The following is a 20,367-nucleotide window of genomic DNA, read 5'->3' as shown; positions in this document are numbered from 1 at the left end:
ATAGGGATGCCCACCGGGCGGGCACTCCCCGCGCTTGCCGCGGAGGCAGAGGGTGACTTTGTGGCGAACCCGAGCATTTGCGGACCGCGGGGCTCAGAAAGTCAAGCTTCCCGGGGCGCCCCACAGAGGGTGGGAGCCAGGTGGCACCGCCCCTCCCGGACGCGCGTCGAGCGCGCTCTGTCACCCCACGCAGCCCTACCCGGCGCCCAGGGAAGACCGGGCCCGCCCAGGTGCGCCGGGGGTTGGGCCGGAGTCCGGAAGGTGTGCCGCCGCGTCCCAGCTCGTCCCCCTCTGCCTCTCCCCCGCGGAAAAGTGAAAGTGTCTGCCAGCCGAGGTCGCGCATTGGGGGGCGGGGCCGGCGCGGACGTGGGAGCGGGCGCCGGGTACTCCAGGGGCCATGGATGGGCTCGGCCGCCGCCTCCGAGCCAGCCTGAGACTGAAGCGCGGCCGTGGGGGTTAGTGCCGGGCCGGGGCGCGCAGGGCGAGGGCGCGGGCACAGCGGGGGGACAGCGGGCCAGGACGGGAGGTGACAGGGACGAGGGGCCAAGGCAGGGCGGTGAGGAGGGTTGCGATCGATCGGGGAGCAGTCTGAGGGGCATTCCGAGGGGTGCTGGGCAGGGGTCAGGTGAGCTTGAGAGAAAGGGAGCCGGTAGAGGTGGAAACGGGCTGGTGGGGAAGGGGTCGGCGGTCAGAGGAGAAGCCACGCCAGCAGGGGCAAAGGGGAGGTCGCCAGCCAAAGGAAACCGTTGTGGGGCCCCGGGGCCACGTGTCCTACCAGCCAGGAAGTTTGTGGGGCAACCGCAGGGTGCCTGCAGCTCCCGGGCCGCGGAGCCCGCAAGGGAGACACAGGCTCAGCCCCTGGCCGCCCGCCTCCCCGCGCTGCCCCGCCTCCCCGCCCCCGGACTCCATGCGTGGGAGCCCGTGACTTTGCCCCGCACACAGACGCCGGCCACAGCACTGCCCTTCCCCTGCGACGTCACCCCCCCTCCCTCCCCCAGGGGCAGCGAGGAGCCCTGGAGAGTGTGGCCTCGAGCAGAGCTGGGATACAGCCTGCTCAGCGGCTTCCTTAGAGTGTGCGAACCCGACAAGGCAAGCAAGCCTCCCTTATCCCTTGGTCCCCCATTACAGAAGGAAGAATGATTCCTCCCGTATAGGGTTGTAGGGATTAGATTAGAAGTCAATATTCGTTTCCTTTCTTCTCAGCAGGGGCGCTGGGCTTTGGGAGGAAGGGAATTAGGAATTCATTCATTCTTTTTCATTCATTCAACAAATATATATTGCTGCTTACCACTGACCAGTCCGATGGATGAGCAGCCACAACCCTTAGATACTTTGTCCAGAGGTCCCACCTTCTGAGAAGAAGGAAACCAATTGGAAAGTAAGCAGGGTTTATATCAAGACAGTCCACCCCTTCTAACATTGGCGGTCAAGAGACTGAGTGAGACCCCCTCTTACTCCAAGCCCCAGAGCTAGGGAGACCTGGTGTGGGGGGTGGGAATCAGTGCTCCTGTCATTACCCCGGTCCCCCACCCCTAGCCCTTGCTGTCCTCCCTGAACACAGGTTTCCAGTATCTATCTGGTCATTCCACCTGTACTGAGGCGGAGAGGTCTGAGACCATGGGTGGGGACAGATGCCCGGGAGTGTGCCGTGGCAGGAGCAGATACAGGGTGGGGCTGGTGGCCTCTTTTCTGTGGAGAGCACTGGCTTGGTCTTTCCTGGTCTCCCTCGACCCTCAGAAGCCTGTGTGAATGGAAGGGATCTGCTCCCTGCAGCCCATTCCAGTTGTTCCCAAAACAGGGCTGATGACTGTGCCTGATGACAGTGAGGGACTGTAAGATGTGCAGCCAGTATTACCTGTCCTGAGGTCTGGCACCTACCGGGTAGGAGAGTGTGCCTTCTTCACCTTCCATACTATCCTCCACCTTTCCTGGGAGTTCCCCCGCCCTCTTTTGTCCTTTTGGCCCCAAGGTAACTGTGGGGTAGGAGGATATGTGTGTGTGTGTGTGTGTGTGTGTGTGTGTATACACACACATGGGTGTAAATCATCCTGATGGGAGGGTTGGCAGTGGTGGTGGTCCTGGGTCGAGAGCAGCTGAGCTAGAAGAGGAAGGGCCAGCTTTCCAGATCAAGGTTCCAGAAAGTCCCTTCACCTATATTCCAGCTGGTTCTGGGACTTTTGTAAGAGGGCTGTGGGAGGTGCTTCCTGGTGGAGGAACAAGTGTAACCAGACTCCTCACTTCCCTAGAAAGGGCGTCTCCCTCCTAAACTGAAAATTCAGGATAATAATTCCTTTCTAGGGCACTGGGGATTAAATGAGAAGACCCATATTAAACGTGTGTTTGATGGAGGTTTCGTCTTCTGTTGATAACCCCCTTTGAAAGGGGGAAGACTTTTTTCTGGATTTCTTGGTCCTCAGCCCCAAAGTTCAGTAACTTCTTTTGTTTGCCATTGTGAGTTTTGCTGTTATCTTGGCTCTTCTGATAAAGCAGGAAGAAATGGGCTGAAAATGCAACCCAAAGGATTTAGGGAAAGAAATCATTTCCTGAGGTTCTGGAATGCCCAGGGAAAAGATTTTGCTTCTCAAGGCCTTCTGCAAACAGGAGGCATTCATATTTGTGGGATGTTTGGCGTGTGCTGCATCCAGAAGGCAGGAGTATGAACATGAAACTCTCATCATTCCCACCCCCAACAGATTCTGTTGTATTCCCCAAATAGTCCCTGAATTACTCTGTGCCTCAGTTTCCCCATCTGTATCCGGAGATGCTTGTTTCTCAGATTGGTGGCGAGGATTGTGCAGCCAGTCTGTGCAGGTTGCAGATAAGGTGTGGTGACAGATCCGAGTGTTCCAGGTCAGTGTTCTCACCATTGCAGTGAATGTAACGTTCTTTTTTTTTTTTTTTTTTTTTTTTTTTTTGGCTGCATTGAGTCTTTGTTGCTGCACGCAGGCTTTCTCTAGTTTCAGGCAAGCGAGCAGGGGCTACTCTTCATAGCAGAGCGCAGGCTTCTCATTGCGGTGGCTTCTCTTGTTGTGGAGCATGGGCTCTAGGCGTGTGGGCTTCAGTAGTTGTTGTGCACAGGCCTCAGTAGTTGTGGCACACGTGCTTAGTTGTTCCGCGGCATGTGGGATCTTCCCGGACCAGGGCTCGAACCCATGTCCCCTGCATTGGCAAGAGGATTCTTAACCACTGCGCCACCAGGGAGGTCCCTACAGTGATTAAAACATTCTTATTTACTGTGATCCTTGATCTCCCCAGGAGTCATGGCTGGGCCACTGAGTACTGGCTTTTACTAGTCCACAGAAGCCAGGTCTGGAGCTATTAAGAGCAAGCAGCTGTGTCCCCTATTTCAACACCACACTTTCTTCCAGAGGTCTATTAATTCTTTGCAGGAGTGACAGACACTGGCACCAAACCCTTTTGCCTCCTAGCTCCTCTAGGAGGCAACCTGCGCAGACTGGCTGCACAATCCTCCTCTAGAAGGCAAAAGTCCTTCTCTCTTACCACGTGCATTTACACACTCAAGGGTTTATGTGAGAATACCAGGTGATTTACTGCTATTCTGTCTCTCTTCCCCAGCCTCCAGACACAGCACCACTGGAGCCCCAGGGCCCAGCTGCTCTGCTCTTAGCTTGTGCAGAACTGTTGACCTGGACAAACCAGGAAAAAAGACTGAGCAGGAGTGGGGGTGGGGTGGAGATCACCCAGATGCTTTCCACTCCATTGAGTGCCCCTCAGGCTGCTGATGCAACCAGCCCCCTACTGTAGGCCAGGGAGACTGTCCTAAGTCAGTGCTTCCTATCTGAGAGGAGGGATTCTTTGCTGGATCCCTGGAAAAGGTCCCAGTGAGACGTTTGCCTTAAGACATATTGCAGGGGATGAAAGATGCACCATTGTAGATCGTGCTGAGATATCAGGAACTCTCCAACCCAGAGATGGACTTTGCTCTTTATTTCACCACCAGGAGAGGAGGCTTTTAGGTTCATGTTGATATCCAGGAATTCTTCTTGCTAGAACAATTTCTCCACCTAAATAATGAATGAGGTCAAGTCTATTGATTTTAATCAGGGGAGGCAGGGGCAACCTTGCTGCGAGGAGTTTTTGGTCCCATGCTCTTGCTTGCAGCCTTGAAGTCCTGGAAGTCCCAGAGTGCAGCAGGGGGCCATGCAGAGGTTATCTGCTGCCATTGACCGAGTTAGGAAGTGAAAGGTCAGGAATCAGTTATGGAGATATAAGATCCCTGTCCGGGGGCTGGCAAGGCATTCTTCACTGTCAAGAGGTTGTAAATAAACCCATTGCACAACCTTCAGCCCAGAATTAAAAGCCCTTAGCCCAGAAGCAGCTGGGCTCTGGAGGTGTTTGCCTATGACCTTTTCTCTCACCACACCCTGGGGCTCTTGGGAGGAGCTGAGGTCTGAGCTGCAGTACCAGGATGCTGCCTCTGTCAGTGCAGGCGTTCTGCTGCCTTTCTGGGTCCTGTCGCACAGCCTTCTTGCTCAACCATCGGGTGCATAGGATGGAAACTGCTGTCCCCCGTTTGGAAGACAGCACAGGGCTTGGCTTCATAGCGTTGTGGCTGGAGACTGAAACGGCAGCCGCTTTCTCAGGCTTTCTGTAGCCAGTCTGTTAGAGGAAAGGGAAGCACTCCATGCCTTACAGGCCCAAGAAGATGGAAAGACAAATGGTAGGCGGCATACTCAGGCACTTCCGCAACTGGCTGCCTCGACACGGAGCAGGTCTGGACTGGATTAGCTACTTCTTTTTTCCAGCGTGGCCCTCTTCGATGGGGCTGTTTCTTCCTTGAAATACTTCTTTTTCTTCTTTCTTTTATATCTCATCCTTACCCTGGTTCCCCATGTGACTGGGCCAGGAGGTTTCCCCTGTTGGTTTTTAGAGCCGGTCATGCCCTCTGTGGGGTTTGGTGTGGTTACAGCCACGTGGCCCTTGGCCTGTTCCGATTTCTTAAGTCCAAGTCAACTCGGGGCATACTGTTTCACTTAGGCAGAGTTTCTGCTACCCTGGGGCCTCGGGCCTCCCAGGTGACCTCCTCAGTATATTTCCTTGGCTTCTGAATCAGTGACTTCTTTCCTCCTCTAGGCACCCCCCAGTGGTTCCAAATGTCTCAGGCAGGCACGGAAACTGCCCAGTTGGCTCTGATCCCGTGCCGGGACCTGAGGTGCTGGGCAGGCTCCAGGGACCTCGGTGTCGCTATGATGGCCTAGAGGTGCTGAAGATGCTGGAGCCTCACATCCTCCACTCAGGGCCTGGATCAATGAGATACTAATGGGCCCTGGTGTCTTGGTTTCAGGACCTCCCCAGGATAATCTGGGGGAAGTTGTAAAGGAACCAGAAAGGGCCCAGGAGCACTGTCTACCCAACTTTGCCGGAGGGCAGCACTTCTTTGAATACCTCCTCGTGGTTTCTCTCAAAAAAAAGCCTTCGGGGGATGATTATGAGCCCACAATCACCTACCAGTTCCCCAAGGTAAGGATTGAAGGAAGGGGCAATGGGGGACAGAGGATTCGGGTGTTTGAGAGGCGATGGGTGTGGGGGGGTGCCCTCTCCCCACTCCCAGCTCCCCACCCTGCGGGAGCTCCTCTGGAGCTGCCCTGAGCTCACCGTTCCTGTTTCCTTCAGGCCCAGCCCTGTTTTCTCTTATCACCCGCAGAATCTAGGTCTGGCCTCTGTAACGAACTGACCTAGGCTCCCTAGCTGGGAAACTAGGCTAGTTTTTCTGCCGTTTGGGGGACCTCCTAGTTCTTCCAAATTCTATGCTCAGCCACCCTTCTCTGTAGAGAAGCTTACCTTCTGCCAGAGGTCCTTGCAGGAATCCCCTCCCTGGGGTGGGTGGGAGGGAAAGGGTGTGGCAGGCACATAGCTGGTGGCCACAGCCCAAGCATCAGGCTCCTTCTTGTCTGGTCCTGCAGCGGGTGAAGGGGTGGGGTTAGGGCATCTTTCTCACTAACCCTGTCAGTGAGGTTACTGACCTGGCTGCTTCTCTTCTCAAATGCGGTATCTCTCTGATGCGGTCCTCCCAGGAAGCCGGGAGGTCTCTGGGCCTTTCTGTATTCAGCATGGTCCTAGCCCCTTTCCTGACTATGTAGATCCTTAGGATACTGAAGTTCAACTCAGGTTCATGTAGACTTGGCCCGGGAGGGGCTGTTTCAGCCTTGGGGTTCTTCCAGCCAGACCCAGAATGCAGTCTCTGTGCAGTGATGGGCACAGAGGCATGCTTTGGGTCCCACACCAGTGGAAAAGCTTATTCTCAGACTGCTTTAGAGCCTCCAAAGTAGCCCGCCAGCCCCCAAGCCCTCTCCACCTGCTCCTACCTCCACATCCACCTGTCTCTTTTCCCATTCCTTGTAGCGAGAGAACTTGCTTCGGGGACAACAGGAGGAGGAGGAGCGGCTGCTTGGAGCCATCCCCTTGTTTTGCTTCCCAGATGGGAATGAGTGGGCCCCACTCACTGAGTATCCCAGGTAATCGCTCGGCCCTGGGACGGGGGAATCTGGGATTGGAGGAGAAGGGCGTGGTTCCTGCACCCCCCTCAACTGGATTTCTCACCAGCTTCCTTCCTGATGGGGAGGGGCTGCAGCTGATTCATTTCTAAACATCTTGCCTGGGACATCTTGAGGCAAGAGAGCTCAGGTAACCAGGTTAAGCAGTCCCTTCTAACAGAAGGGCAAGGTTCTTTCACTTGTCCTAGGAGCTACTCACTGTGTTTTGACTGCCTCTGGCAGAAGATGGACTTAGAAGAAGTCCTTTGGCCTCTAAGGAGTCCCTTATATGGCAGAGCCCTTTATACCATGAGTCCTGGAATTTGACTGCCTGAGCTCAAGTTTTGGCTTTACCACTTAGGAGTTGAATGACCTTGGATAAGAAACACTCCCTCAGAGTCTCAGTTCCTTTAATTTTAAAGTGGGAATAGTGATTGAACCTACCTCAAAGGGCTGTTTTGAGAACTAAATGTGATGATACATTTAGAGCTTGACACCAATAAGCACTTTAAATAGATTACTGATGTTATGAGTACTCTCAGGATTAATCAGCAGCTCCCCTTTATCCTCCTCACCCGCCTCAGCCCTGCTCTGATGCTGACTGCCTTCCTGCTTTAGAATGTAGTGAGCAGGGACTTCCCTGTTGGTCTAGTGGTAAGAAATCCACCTTACCATGAAGGAGACACGGGTGTGATCCCTGGTCAGGGAACTAAGATCCTACATGTCACAGGGCAACTAAGCCTGAGACACAACTACTGAGATCTCATGTCTCAACTAGAGCCCGCATGCTCTGGAACCTTTGCACCACAACTATGGAGACCACTCACCCTGGAACCTGCGTGCCACAGCTAGAGAGAGAAAACCCAAACGCCACAACTAGAGAGAAGCCTTCTCACCACGACGAAGAGCCTGCACGCCACAACGAAGAACCTGATGCAGCCAAAAATAAATAAAAATAAATAACTAAATCATAAATCTTAAGGAAATAAAAGAACCTAGTGAGCAAGTGAAAACCAGGTCTTGTCTGCTCTTCCTCAGGGAGACCTTCTCGTTCGTTCTGACCAACATGGATGGCAGCAGGAAGATTGGATACTGCAGGCGCCTCTTGGTTTGTGCAGCTCAGAACTGCCCCCTCCTCTCTGCATCCTGTTCTGCTCCACAGCTGGGTTTGCTCAAGCCTCAGCCGCAAAAGCCAAGGCTCCCTGGCAGAGGTGGTTGTAAAGAGAGCACAGCTCAGTACCTGCTGCCATGTTAGTGCCCTGTGCCACCTCACAAGAATGGGGACACACGCCCCTCCTCACCCATCCTGGGCACCTTTGCTGCCATGCTTTGGTCTCTACTCTCCCCAGCTCTGGGGGAGGCTTCATTCTAACCCGCTCCCTGCCCTCTCTATCCAGGCCTCGTTGACTTGGCCCCTGCCTCCCACAGCCTGGCCTGGGATTTGGACCACGAGGCTCAGTCCTTGGGCTCTCGAGTCACTTTCGTAGCGCCCTCCTCCCTAGCTGTTTCCTCGTCTCTACAACACACTCGCTCCCTCTTTGCTCACCCCTGATAGTGTTGGTGCCGATGCAGGCAGTGTTCGCCCTTGAGCCAACCAGCCCCCTCAAGGCCATTTTCTTTGGATTTCGGTGACCGTTCTGGCCTCCGTGCTGCCTCTCCCATGAGTGGGACCTCTGCACAGCCAGGTCTTTCTACCTCCAGCCCACCATTCACCATGGATCCCCAGCCCCAGTCACCAGCCCTGTGCCCCATCAGCCCCAGTTGCGTAGAGGCCCTGGGGAGGCTGCAGCACTTAAGGAGCCTGTCCGTCCCTCCCTAGCCCGCCGGCCGTGGTCCTCGCCTCCCCAGGGTGTACTGCATCATCAGCTGCATTGGCTGCTTCGGCTTGTTCTCCAAGGTAGGGATTCCTCGGGGCGGGTTGGGCCTGTTCAGCCTCCAGATCCGCCTGGCTGCCTGCCCTGCCCGTGCTCCCTGTGCTCCTCCCCCACAGCCGGGGTCAGGCGAGGCACCCTGGGGAGATTCAGGCAGAGAGGTGATTGGGCTTGACTTGGCTTTAGGGAAAAGTAGGAACTGAAGCTAGAAAGCCCACTGCTCCCTGTCTAGTAGGTAAGAATGCAGCTGGAGAGGGACATGGGTAGAGCTCCAGGTTAGGAATTGGGAGTTCCAGTTCCTCATCTGTCAAATGTATGTAATGATCCCTCACTATGGCGAGCTGCGTCTGACCAGCAGAATAACAGTCACCACACGCTAGATTCTTCTCGTATCACACTTTATTGGAGTACAGCTTGGTTATAGAAAGATGGAAGGAAGACGCCGCAGCCTTAACGGCAGCTGCCTATATAAGATTCGGGGTACTGTGCAAGTCTTTGACTGGTTCATATCGGAGGCATGGCCACGCGTCGCCTTCGGACTGGTTACTGCTCCAAAACCTTGTTAGCATATTCCAACGCATGCGCACTGGCTACAGGATGGATGATTCAGCTTTTTCTATCCTGCTTTGCGGCAACACTTTGCCGCGCCTTTGCCGCGCCCCACACCTCACCTTCCTATCTCATGGGTTGGTGTGGGGCTCAGATGACATGCTACATGAAGAAGACAGAATACTAAACAGATATAAAGACAATTATACAGTGGGGCTTGGGGGACTCATGCTGACTCCTTCCAGGGTAGAGGGGGATGTTGAGGTCTCCAGGACTTCTGCTGGAGCTAATTTGAGTGCTAGTACACCTGAGCTGGGATCAGAGAGCAGTCCTTCCGAATGGATGCAGCATGTCTTAGTGGCCAGAAAAGGGCATCAGTGTGCTCTGCCCCAGGCAGGTCCCTTGAAGGATGAAGGTAATGTACATCAGCCTTGGCTTGGGTGGATGGTTCGTTCATCTGTGCAGGGTTCTGTGGATGAAGGCCATCCCTGGACCTGGGGAGTCTCTGGTGGAAGTTGGAGGGCAGAGTGGCACCCAAGAGGCCCAGCTTCTAGTCTCCCACTCCATCTAGCACAAATGAACATGGTACCATCAGGGATGACGAGTTTACTCTAGAATGACTTCCTGGGGAAGGTAGCTCGTGCTGATGTTAGGAGAAGGAAGGAATACGGATCGGTAGAGAGAAGATGGAAAGAAGAAGGCTAGGAGAAAAAGCAGGTCTTGGGCAGGAGGTAAACAGCAGACTGGTTTCTGCCAGGGAGGAAAGAACCAGTTAAGGATTGGCGGGAGCAGCCTCACACATGAGATCTCAGCTACCAGCCTGGGAGCATCCCTTTGAGTCATGTTTCCCGTGGTCCTCTTCCGTACAGATCCTGGATGAAGTGGAAAAGAGGCATCAGATCTCCATGGCAGTCATCTACCCATTCATGCAGGGCCTCCGAGAGGCAGCCTTCCCTGCTCCTGGGAAGACCGTCACCCTCAAGAGCTTCATCCCTGACTCGGGCACTGAGGTGGGTGAGCAAAATGGACAAGCCCCTCCCTGACTGCAGGGGGCTTGTTCCTGTGGCACCTCTCGTCACAGTGCTCCCGTTCACCAGGTTAACATGCCGAGAAACTGAGCCAGACAGGCACCGGGGCTTGGCTCGAATTATTGGCGGCAGAGCTGAAAGTCAAACCCAATGTTCTAATCCTCCCAATCTGATGCTCACAAGGACCTAGTTACTGTTTAAGCCACCAAGACTTTTATTTATAATAAATAAACCATGTAAGCTGAGGCTCCTGGTACTAGAATGGCCTTTGCCGCCAGCCACCAAACTGCCGCTTTTCCCCATTACCTCACTTATCTTCCTGTGTCTGTCCTATATCTCTACTTTATGGCCTCCACGGGTCTTTTCCTTATCACACATCCCCAACCCTGAGTCGCCGCCCATGCCACAATGGGGAAGCTATTGTTTTAAGACACTAAGCAGACAAAGCAGCAAGTAGAACATTTTTTTTAACATCTTTATTGGAGTATAATTGCTTTACAATGGTGTGTTAGTTTCTGCTCTACAACAAAGTGAGTCAGTTATACATACACATATGTTCCCATATCTCTTCCCTCTTGCGTCTCCCTCCCTCCCTCCCTCCCTCCCTCCCTATCCCACCCTCCCTCCCTCCCTCCCTCCCTCCCTATCCCACCCCTCTAGGTGGTCACAAAGCACCTAGCTGATCTCCCTGTGCCATGTGGCTGCATTGTTTTAAGAATTCCAGTCCTGACCCCTGGTACTCTGGACAATCTGTGTGTCCTCTGCTTCCCCCTATCAGAATAAGGGGAGGGGCTAGGCTTGTTCACTTATTCAAAAAATAAGTGTGGCAGGCTAGCTATGCACCAAGTTATACTATTTTCTGGCTACAAAGCAGTAAATAAAATGAATGTGGTCCCTGACTTCATGGAGCTAAAAGTCTAAAGACTTAAATAAGTAAACACACAAATAAATAATTAAAAATTGTATGATTGTGATGAAAAGAAAACAGGATGCTACATGGGAAAATGATGAGAAACACAGGTTGACACCTTGCATTAGGTGGCCAGTGAAAGCCTCTGAGACATAAAGGAGGATAAGAATGAAGAGAGAAAATATTGTAAATCAACTATACTTCAATAAAAAACTCACAAGTTAATTTTTTAAAAAAACAGTGAAAGGCCACCCAGGGGAGGGAAGAACCTCCAGCAAGAAAGAGCATGACATGCTCAAGGAACAGAAAGGAGTTGATGTGGGGAAGCGAGGTGAGGCAGGTGGTGAGAGAGGTGGGCCTTGTGGGCCACGTAGGGGATTATAACAGTGTCATCCTCAGAGTGTAGGGAAACCGTGGGTGGGTTTTTAGCAGTGGGGAGGCACGGTCAGATGTACTCCTTTGGGGAAGATAGGGTGGAGGCTGGTAGAGACCCAGCTTTCTGGGGCTTGTGTGATTTTTCAGTGTGGTGACTCCCCCTCTCTCTGGTTTCCCCACAGTTCATTTCGCTGACTCGGCCCCTGGACTCCCACCTAGAGCACGTGGATTTTGGTTCTCTATTGCGCTGTCTCAGTTTTGAGCAGATTCTTCAGATCTTTGCCTCTGCAGTGCTGGAGAGAAGAATCATCTTCCTGGCAGAGGGTCTCAGGTTGGTCCAGCCACCGAGTGGGGTCACCTGAGCTGACTGGCATCCCTGTGTTCCAAGGTATAGACCGGAGGGTTCTCAAAGGAAATCAGGCTGTAGGATCTATGTGCTCCCCACCCTCCTGCCACCCTGCCTTGATCTGCACTAAGCCTAGAAATTAGCTGTTATAATTCCCTGTATCTGCCTCCAAACTTGATCACTGCCTAAGCCTGAAGGAGGTTTGTGATTTAGCTCTGAGAAGTACATGAAGTATTCCCATGACAGCCCAGGAGGAGACCAGTTAGGGTGGATGCAGACATGATTCTGCTCTTGAAAGGCTGAGGGAGGACAGGGCAGGAAGTCATATAGTGGTATGGAGGTCAATCACACTATCCTTAGTGGCAAACACATGTCATCTGTCCATTTAGTCACTCATTCAACAAACACTTATTGTGTGTCAACTGTTTACCAGATGCCAAGCATCAGGAAGATACAGACAAATAAGACATGGTCCTAGACCTTAAGGGAATGTAGAATTATCCCCATTTGAAAAGAAAGCACAGGTATTGAAATCAGCAGAACAAAGTTCAGGTTCTTTTCCTCTACCTTTATCTACATGGTGTTCCTTAGGTTAGGTTAACTTCTTGAAGTCATGATCTCCTTATCTGTAAAATGGAGATCTGTAGCTACTTCATAAGGGTGTGGTAAGGATTAAATTAAGTAATGCACATTAGGTAACTAGCACTCTACCAAGCACACACTGGTAAGTGCTAGCTGTTTTTCTTAATAATAAGTTCATAGCTGAGTATATCCCTGTGTATAGTTGAAGCAGAATAATATCATGTCTTGGTCTCTACCTCTTAGGGGCTTCAAGTCTGAGAAAGACATGGGGAGATGTGTGACAGAATAGAGAAGGGAGAAAAATCGTAAGACAGTAGAACATTGACCTATTTATGTCTTGGGATGGAGAAAGCTGCTCATATTGGGCTGACAACCCTGGTTTTATCTTTTAGGGAAGAAGAAGAAAAGGATATTAGGGACCCAAGTGTTAGGCCAGAGGGCCAGGTGAATGTCATGGGTTTTAGAGGAAAGGAAGCTTGGGCAGGCAATGGGGGTCTGTGGGTTGAAAATTCTGTAAAAATCAGTGATAACCAAAAAGGCACCAGTTGTAGGCCAATCCTTGTGGGAAGTGGTGTAATCTTTTGCTTTGGAAGTAGCTCTTCCACTCTCTGGCCCTGTAGGGAACTGAGAAGTTTCTGTCACAGCTGGAGCTGGGATTCTGGCCTTTTCCCCCTAAGATCAGTGTTTAGGAAGTGAAGGGGACTCTGGCCTGGACATGGGCAAAGGCCTGCAAGACTCATCTCTCAGGTGTTAACTTTCTTCAGGGAGACTCCACCACTCCCCACTTCCTTCCTACACTGAGTGTTTCAGATCTCTGCAGCTCAGGCAGGAAGGGGACTTCCAGTCAGCCCAAGCCTTGGCGGGACTCTCAGAGACTCCATCTTTCTAACTCAGGAAGTGCGAGCTCCATACCGAGAGCTGAAACAAGGTTTCTGCATCTGTGTTTTTTTGATTGGCTTTGGCTTTGGGGTAATTTGGAGAAATGAAGAAACATGAAAGCCAGTGGAAAATAGAGAAGACAGAAAGGAGGGTTGTGTGTGTGTGTTGGAGGGGTAAAGTGGGGAGGGATTGGGGGAGCTGGGCCCAAGTTGTGACTTAGGCAGTAATTACACAGGGAATGCTTCGTTGGGAAGGGTGGAGGAGCCACTTCTGTGGGACTTTCCGGGTAGGAATTGCTGGTCAGAGGTTCCTGGAATCCAGGAATTTCCCAAGCAAACTCAGGCACCAACCTGGTAACTTGAAATAACCACGAGTGGTCAGAGGGAGCTGTGAGAGCTAAAGACTCAGGATGAGACATAAGGAGGAAATAGGCTTGACCTCTCTGCTGCACCCCAATGTTTACACGTTTGTCTCCTTAACTACACTGAGTTCCTTAAAAGCAGAGCCAGTCTTATGCTTCCTGGTAGCCACATCCTTAGCACAGTGATAAGCATAGAGAAGGGACTCGAACAATGAAGACATTTCTTCTTCCCTTCCCTTTTAGAGTCACTCCCCTGGCACCCCCCACCCCCCGCCCACCACGGAAGTGAGTTGAGAAGACTAACTGGGAAAAGAAGGATCAAACAGAGGCCCCATCCTTGATGAGAGGAGCCTCAGCCTCTCCCAGTTTCCTTACCTTTCCTCCCAGCTACAAGTAGTCACAAGCTCTGTGACAGGCATGGCTCCCAGACTTGCTTTTATAGGCAGCATGAGCAGCTGCTGTCAGTGGTGGGCTGTAGGGGTGGGTCCTTGGGGGTGGAGGCGCAGGGAGGCTCCTCTGACTCTCACTCTCTGTGCCCTGTCCCCAGCACACTGTCTCAGTGCATCCATGCTGCTGCGGCGCTGCTCTACCCCTTCAGCTGGGCCCACACCTACATCCCTGTTGTCCCCGAGAGCCTTCTGGCCACTGTCTGCTGCCCCACTCCCTTCATGGTTGGAGTCCAAATGCGCTTTCGGCAGGAGGTTATGGACAGCCCCATGGAAGAGGTATGATGCCACAAGAAGAGGGCATGATTTGGAGCCAGGCAGACCTGGATCCGGATCCCAGCTCTGCTACTAACAGCTGGGTGATTTTGCTGCAAGTTGTTTAACCTCTTTAAGCCTGACCTTCCTCATCTGTAATATCAGAATGACTATGTTCCGTTCCTAGGGATCCTAAGGGGAAAAAATCTGCATAAAGCACCTAGCCTGGTGCCTGACATATAGCTGATACTCAATAAGTGTCTGCTCCCTCCTCCTGAATGATTTCCTTGGGCTTAAGGGGCAGCACGTGGCTTATTCAGGGCTCACTCAACTGTCCTAGGCCAGCTAGTCCTAATGAGCAGGCCCCAGGTGTCCCAGTTTTCTTCTGAATGGACGAGCACAGCTGGTCTATACAACAGCTGGTCTATACAACACACACCCCACTGGGGGCTGTTCATGGTGCTTAGAAGTGAACTGACATAGCGTTCCTGCAAACAATGAGTCTTGAAACTGCAGATTATTTTTTTGTAGCAAGGGTCATCTTTCTGATTAGCTCAGAGCTCAGTTGGCTAATGAGGATATAGGTCCAAATTCCCTTTGATCTCTGTCAGCTTCTTATTTCTTGGCAGTGCCTCCAGATACACCAGAAAGCTCAGTGGTGAAAATAGGCATTAATAACACAAATCTATCTCCAGGGTTGGAAGAACAACTCAAAACATGTGCTTTGCTTGAGTTATCAATAGGAACTTTCAAGAGATAGCACGTGATTATAATTTCAAGCCAGAAGAGCTACTTAGGTTTGTCTGCACGGGCTAACCACTGACTCCCTCTGTGTAGACAAAGGGCCTACCAAGGGGAGAGGCAGGGCCTAGTAGTAAGCTATTGAAGGCTTGCAACCCACCCTAGTGGGAGGACTTCCTCCATTTACATAAGAAGTATCTGAGGTCCAGAGAACTCAATTGAGTTATCTGAAGCCACACAGGCAAGGATGGAATCTAGCACAGCTAGAACCAAAGCCTTTCTTCCACAGAGTGCTGCTGGGAGGTAAAGAAGCAGGCTCTGTTTCCCTTCCTTGCCTTGCTGACCCGCTCAACCCTCCTCCGGACTGCTGAGTACACATGCCCTTTGAGCCAGTATTTGCCTTGTGACTAACTGGGACAGAGTATCAGCCCCATGTTTAGCAATGACTTAAAATGCCCCATACCCAGAAGTTATGAAACTTCCTGATGCTACAGCCCCATCTCCTCAGAAGCTGTGGCTCTTCCTCTTCCTGGCCTGGCAGGAAGACACCCGAAGGCTCCTCAGACTCCGGCTCCTGCTCTGTAAGAGCCTTTGGCCTATTTTATTCCTCTGCAGCTGCTCCGTGAAATGGGCAGGGGGTGAGGAAGGGAGAGGGCTAGGGGCCAGGGAAGGGGAGGGGGATTCCCTGACTCCCCACGTCCACTCTCTGGCAGGGATCGCTTGACAGACAGTCTTTCCAAGTACTGGAAAGACTTCTGGGAACAACTTCACAAAAAATTTCTTCACACACTCTTACCTCCCAGCCCCCGAAGTAAACAGCCTGCCCTGAGTGAAGACATCTGAGCCTATGTATACAAGTGGTTTCAGGCCTGAACTAGTTCAACTTTTCTCCCTTGATGATGGATAATTACAGTGCTTGCTGTCTCTCGGCACACCTCCCAGTTCCTCTCTTTCTTTTTATTTGGGAGAAGGGAGCATGCAGGGATCACTCACCCACCTGTCAAGACCAAAGATCACAAACTGAAAAGAGGGACCCAGCAGGCATTTAAATGGCCAACACAGGCTTTGGGGGATTATGACAAACTGCTGAGCACAGGCCTTGACTAAAGGGGGCAGCTGTAGCTCAGTTCCATCTGTATGTGGATCAGTGTTAGAGCTCCTGACTTTTCAGGAGAAGCCCCAAATCCAAATTTTATGTGAAATTTTCCAATTTAAATATTGGAAACTAATTCAATTATTTAAATTTCTCTGAGGCAAAAAGAAACAGATCTGTAGGTTGGAATCCAACCAGCAGGATGCCTATTTGTCATCTCTAGTCTGGACTGAAGGCCTCTCAGGCAATGATGGAGCTGATACTAGAGCTCAGGTTTCCCAAGTTCCAGCCCTGTGCTTGTCCTACCTGCAGCCTATAGACACAGGTTACTGCCTTTCCTTCCCTCTTCCTGTTGACCCAGGGCTCATTTCCTCCTCTTGGTGTTTCCTGCTGGAAGGCCCAAAGCTCTGTGGGAGTTTTAAAAATGGAACTCCAGGCAATTGTACATAAAAGTTGTAAGCTTTAAAAAAAATCAAAAGATGTCCATCCCTGTCCTAAAGCTGACCAGAAGGAAGGGAGTTGAAGGAGAGTTGTAGGGAGAAAGATGCAGTCCCAAGGACAGCACAACCTAGGCTTGGAAACTGTTCTATTTGTTAGCAGTATCACCTCAGGCAGCTTAGCTCCTTTGGGTCTGTTTCCTCATCTGCAAAACAGGCACAGTACCTGCCTCTACAGGAGCATGGGGAAGATTAAATGAGATAAAGTGTGCAAAGCATCATGTGTGCCATGTACTAAATGTTGCCTATATAGAAGCCATTACCATGATCAATGTTTTATTAAGGGAGTGACTGGCTATGATTTACCCATATTGTATATTCCATTTTCCTTAGCTCTCTCCTGTTTCCTGCTTCCTACACCCTCACACCCTTTTCCCAGGAAGGAGGGGGTGGTGAGAAAGGAGAGTATCAGACAGGAAATGAGAATCGAAGGTGCTGATTTTATTGCTACTTGGGCTGAAAGTTGCAACCACAGGCAGAAATGGAGAAAGGGGAAGAGATCAAGCAGTTCTGTGTTTTTTTTCAGGTCCTGTTGGTGAATCTTTGTGAAGGAACCTTCTTAATGTCAGTAAGTGTCTGGGTTCAGATCCCCTGCAGACCCACCACCAATTCAATTGCTCTAGTCTCACTGATGTTCCACTTTAACAAACTTTAAGTACTTTTGTTGAGTGAGAATCCATGCTAACAAGATCTCTCCTCTTTCAAGGAGCCCATGACAAAGACAGATGACTTCACAAGGCAGTCGGTGTTAGTGCCTTTAGGGCAAGGATATAAACCAAGTACCAGAGGGACAGAGAAACTTGCTAGTGTTTAGAGTCAAAGCTTCTGTTGCTTCTCTTCTATGTGGCCAATTATCTGGGGGTGGGGGGTGGGGAAAGAATGGGGTATAGAATTCATCCCCATCTCACACTCTCTGCCAATACTTCACTCCACACTTCCTCCCTGACTGCTTAACCTTTGAGCTGCCTCTGTTGTCTCCTAGGTTGGTGATGAAAAAGACATCCTACCACCCAAGCTTCAGGAGGACATCTTAGAATCTCTTGGTCAGGGGATCAAGGGGTCACAGAGTAAGTCCGAGGCTCCTCTTATTTTGGCTTTCTCCTAAGAGCTTGAGGGCATGATTCCCAATAATTTCCTTCCAGAACTAAAACAAATTCACTCAGCAGTCCTGGGCTAGTCCCAGAGGCCTTGATTCTAGGGCGAGTATGAGATTTTATTCTTCTTAAGCAATGGTGAACCCATATCTAGTCTCCCATTTTAATCAGTCAATCAGTAGTTATGAATCCTACCTCACCCCTTCTCCATGAGCTTTCAGCTTGCAATAAAAGCCACTGGAGGTAAGAGTGGGTAGTTTCATCCTTCCACTATCCTGAGATGGTCTCTGTTCCCTGCAGCTTCTGAACAAATCAATGAGCATGTTTCAGGCCCTTTTGTGCAGTTCTTTGTCAAGACTGTGGGCCACTATGCTTCCTACATCAAGCGGGAAGCAAATGGGCAAGGCCACTTCCAAGAACGGGCCTTCTATAAGGCTCTGACCTCCAAGGCCAACCGCCGATTTGTGAAGAAGTTTGTGAAGACACAGCTCTTTTCCGTTTTCATCCAGGAAGCTGAGAAGAGCAAGAACCCTCCTGCAGGTATACAGTGACAGGCCCCTATCAATCCAAGCCCAGAGGGTCACTGCCTCCAAGTCAGGTGTGGCCCTATGATGAAGAGGAGGGGGAGGAAAGAGCATTTCTCTCTAGAGGCCCACAAAAATAGCTGTAATCTTACCAAGTGGGGCTGGAAGGAAAGAACCTGAAGCCTAAGAAAATGCCTCCTGGGCTGATACTTTTGCAGAAGTTGCTGTTCATCAGCCAGCAGGAGGCTGTATGCTCTTTGTTTTAGTCTGGAGCTAATTCCTACTAATTATTATTTGTTTTAGGCCCCCTCTGAGGCCAAATCAAATACCTGTATCTCCAAAGGCCTGTGAGGGCTTGGGCATCCTGGCAGGAATGTGGGTGTAGTCAGGGAACGTGGACAGCACAGAGGATATTCCTGACCCTCACTCCTGAGCTCACCTTAAGTCTGCCTGGCCAGATTAGATGTCTCTAACACGTGTATCTGAACCCACAGGCTATTTCCAACAGAAAATACTTGAATACGAGGAACGGAAGAAACAGAAGAAACCAAAGGAAAAGACTTTGAAATAAGAGCTGTGGTGAACAAAAGTGACTAGACCTATAGGCCAGTTGTGGACTTTGGCCCCTGCCGGCATGGTAGGATGTGAAGCTCTCAGCCCCTAGAATCCACAGCCTTCTTCCGAGTCCTGGTAACCAGGTCTCGCTTCAAGTTGGTGTCTTGAGTTTGGGATCCCTGGAATCAGCTTTCTCAAGACTTTGGAAGGCTCTGACCTCTGTGCTCACAGAGCTGGGCACAAAGCTGCCTTTCCTGCAGAGGTGACACCGGGCAGGAAACAGTAGTAGAGGTGTTGTAGAGTCTTAGAAGTTGCTGTAACTGCCCTCTTCCAGGAACCTCTCTTACAAAATCCTCAAAAGAAGAAAGCAGTTGTGGCCCAAAGGCTCAGTTTCTCCACATAAAAGAAGAGGTCTGTGGACATGTGAGGATAAGAATAAAGACGAAAATCTTCTTGTTCTTTAAATGTGTATCTCTGGCTTCCACTATGGAGAGAAAACCAGGAAAACAAGGCAATAGATGTGAGAATAAACTGCACTAGAAGTAGAGGACCTGGCAATAGTGCCCAGAACTCTGGGACTGTGTTTGGAGTGGTGGAATTATAGGGGTCAGCAGAGCCTTCTAATAAGAAGGGTGAGGGATACTGGTAAAAGCAGCAACAGCACTGGGGACATGACAGCAGTTCTTGGTTCTAGTTCGGTGTGCTTTCCAGAATCCTGGGAGGAAAGGCTGCTAGCCAGAGTGAAGCATTTGCAGTCGAGTAACTTGAGGGTAGGAATTTCAGTTGACAGAAGCCAGTGAAGAACACTAAACTGTTTCCATCAATAGGTCTGTGTGCCCATCACTTCCAGTTTGGAACTTTCCATTTTAGACATCCTACTTCCAACTTCAATATTTTGAGAAGCCCAGTTCAACTCTTTAGCTAAAGGTAGAGGGATCCCCGCATTGACATTTTTTCTCTTTGAAAAAAGAGAATCAAAATCTTAGAAGTCCAAATGAGTTTAGTAGTCACCTGGTCCATCTTCCCTCTGTATCTCTACGGACGGTTTCTGTTTAAACACTGTAAGGGATGGGAAACTTTTAGAAGCATCTTGTTTTTCAAAAATTCCATCTTTTTAATGTGTATATGTGAGTGTGGCCCTCAGAGGCCCCTGCATTCTGTACAAAGAACACAAATGTTATTGGAGGGTGGGATGGGGACTAGGGTTACCAAATTGAAGTTAAAGCCAATATAATTTTATTTTAGGGTCACAGAGACTTACTGCAGGTGGCACATGTTCTACCGTCCACATGCCACCCCTAACTATGCTGCTACTCTTCACAGCTTCCAAGAGTTATTGCACCTTTTTAGGTAGTTTATGGCAGTGGTTCCTAAGCCTAGTTGTAACTCAAAAGGTTTAACAAGGATTGGAATCCTGGGGAGCTTATGAAAATATGAGGCCCTGGGCTTCCCTGGTGGCGCAGTGGTTGAGAGTCTGCCTGCCGATGCAGGGGACACGGGTTCGTGCCCCGGTCCGGGAGGATCCCGCATGCCGCGGAGCGGCTGGGCCCGTGAACCATGGCCGCTGGGCCCACGCGTCCGGAGCCTGTGCTCCGCAACGGGAGAGGCCACAGCGGTGAGAGGCCCGCGTACCGCAAAAAAAAAAAAAAAAAAAAAAAAAAAAAAAAAAAGAAAATATGAGGCCCCATCTCAAACCTACCAAATACCTCTAGAGATAGGACCTGGGAACCTGTATTTTTAAAAAATTCTTCAGATGATTTTGATACC

The 20,367-nt window shown here is 50.8% G+C and overlaps 1 protein-coding gene across 2 annotated transcripts; it reads left to right on the top strand.

Moving 5' to 3' along the window:
- The first annotated feature begins 225 nt into the window (after positions 1-225).
- On the top strand, positions 226-19,065 carry DENND2D (DENN domain containing 2D). Of its 2 annotated transcripts, none has more exons than XM_059081832.2 (12): positions 226-455; positions 5,306-5,481; positions 6,364-6,476; positions 7,533-7,602; positions 8,314-8,391; positions 9,784-9,924; positions 11,410-11,558; positions 13,943-14,120; positions 16,954-16,995; positions 17,410-17,494; positions 17,822-18,061; positions 18,540-19,065. In XM_059081832.2, the coding sequence occupies exons 1-12, from the start codon at positions 398-400 to the stop codon at positions 18,614-18,616; spliced, it is 1,407 nt and encodes a 468-aa protein (XP_058937815.1). In that variant the 5' UTR covers positions 226-397; the 3' UTR covers positions 18,617-19,065. The 2 variants fall into 2 exon arrangements, with proteins under 2 accessions (XP_058937815.1, XP_058937811.1); XM_059081828.2 differs by lacking the exon at positions 226-455 and adding an exon at positions 4,444-4,733.
- Positions 19,066-20,367: the final 1,302 nt, after the last annotated feature.

This window comes from Kogia breviceps, chromosome 1 (assembly GCF_026419965.1).
Source record: "Kogia breviceps isolate mKogBre1 chromosome 1, mKogBre1 haplotype 1, whole genome shotgun sequence".
Lineage (NCBI taxonomy): Eukaryota > Metazoa > Chordata > Mammalia > Artiodactyla > Physeteridae > Kogia > Kogia breviceps.
Note: the sequence above shows the minus strand (reverse complement) of the source record. Positions and strands in the feature narration are given on the sequence as shown.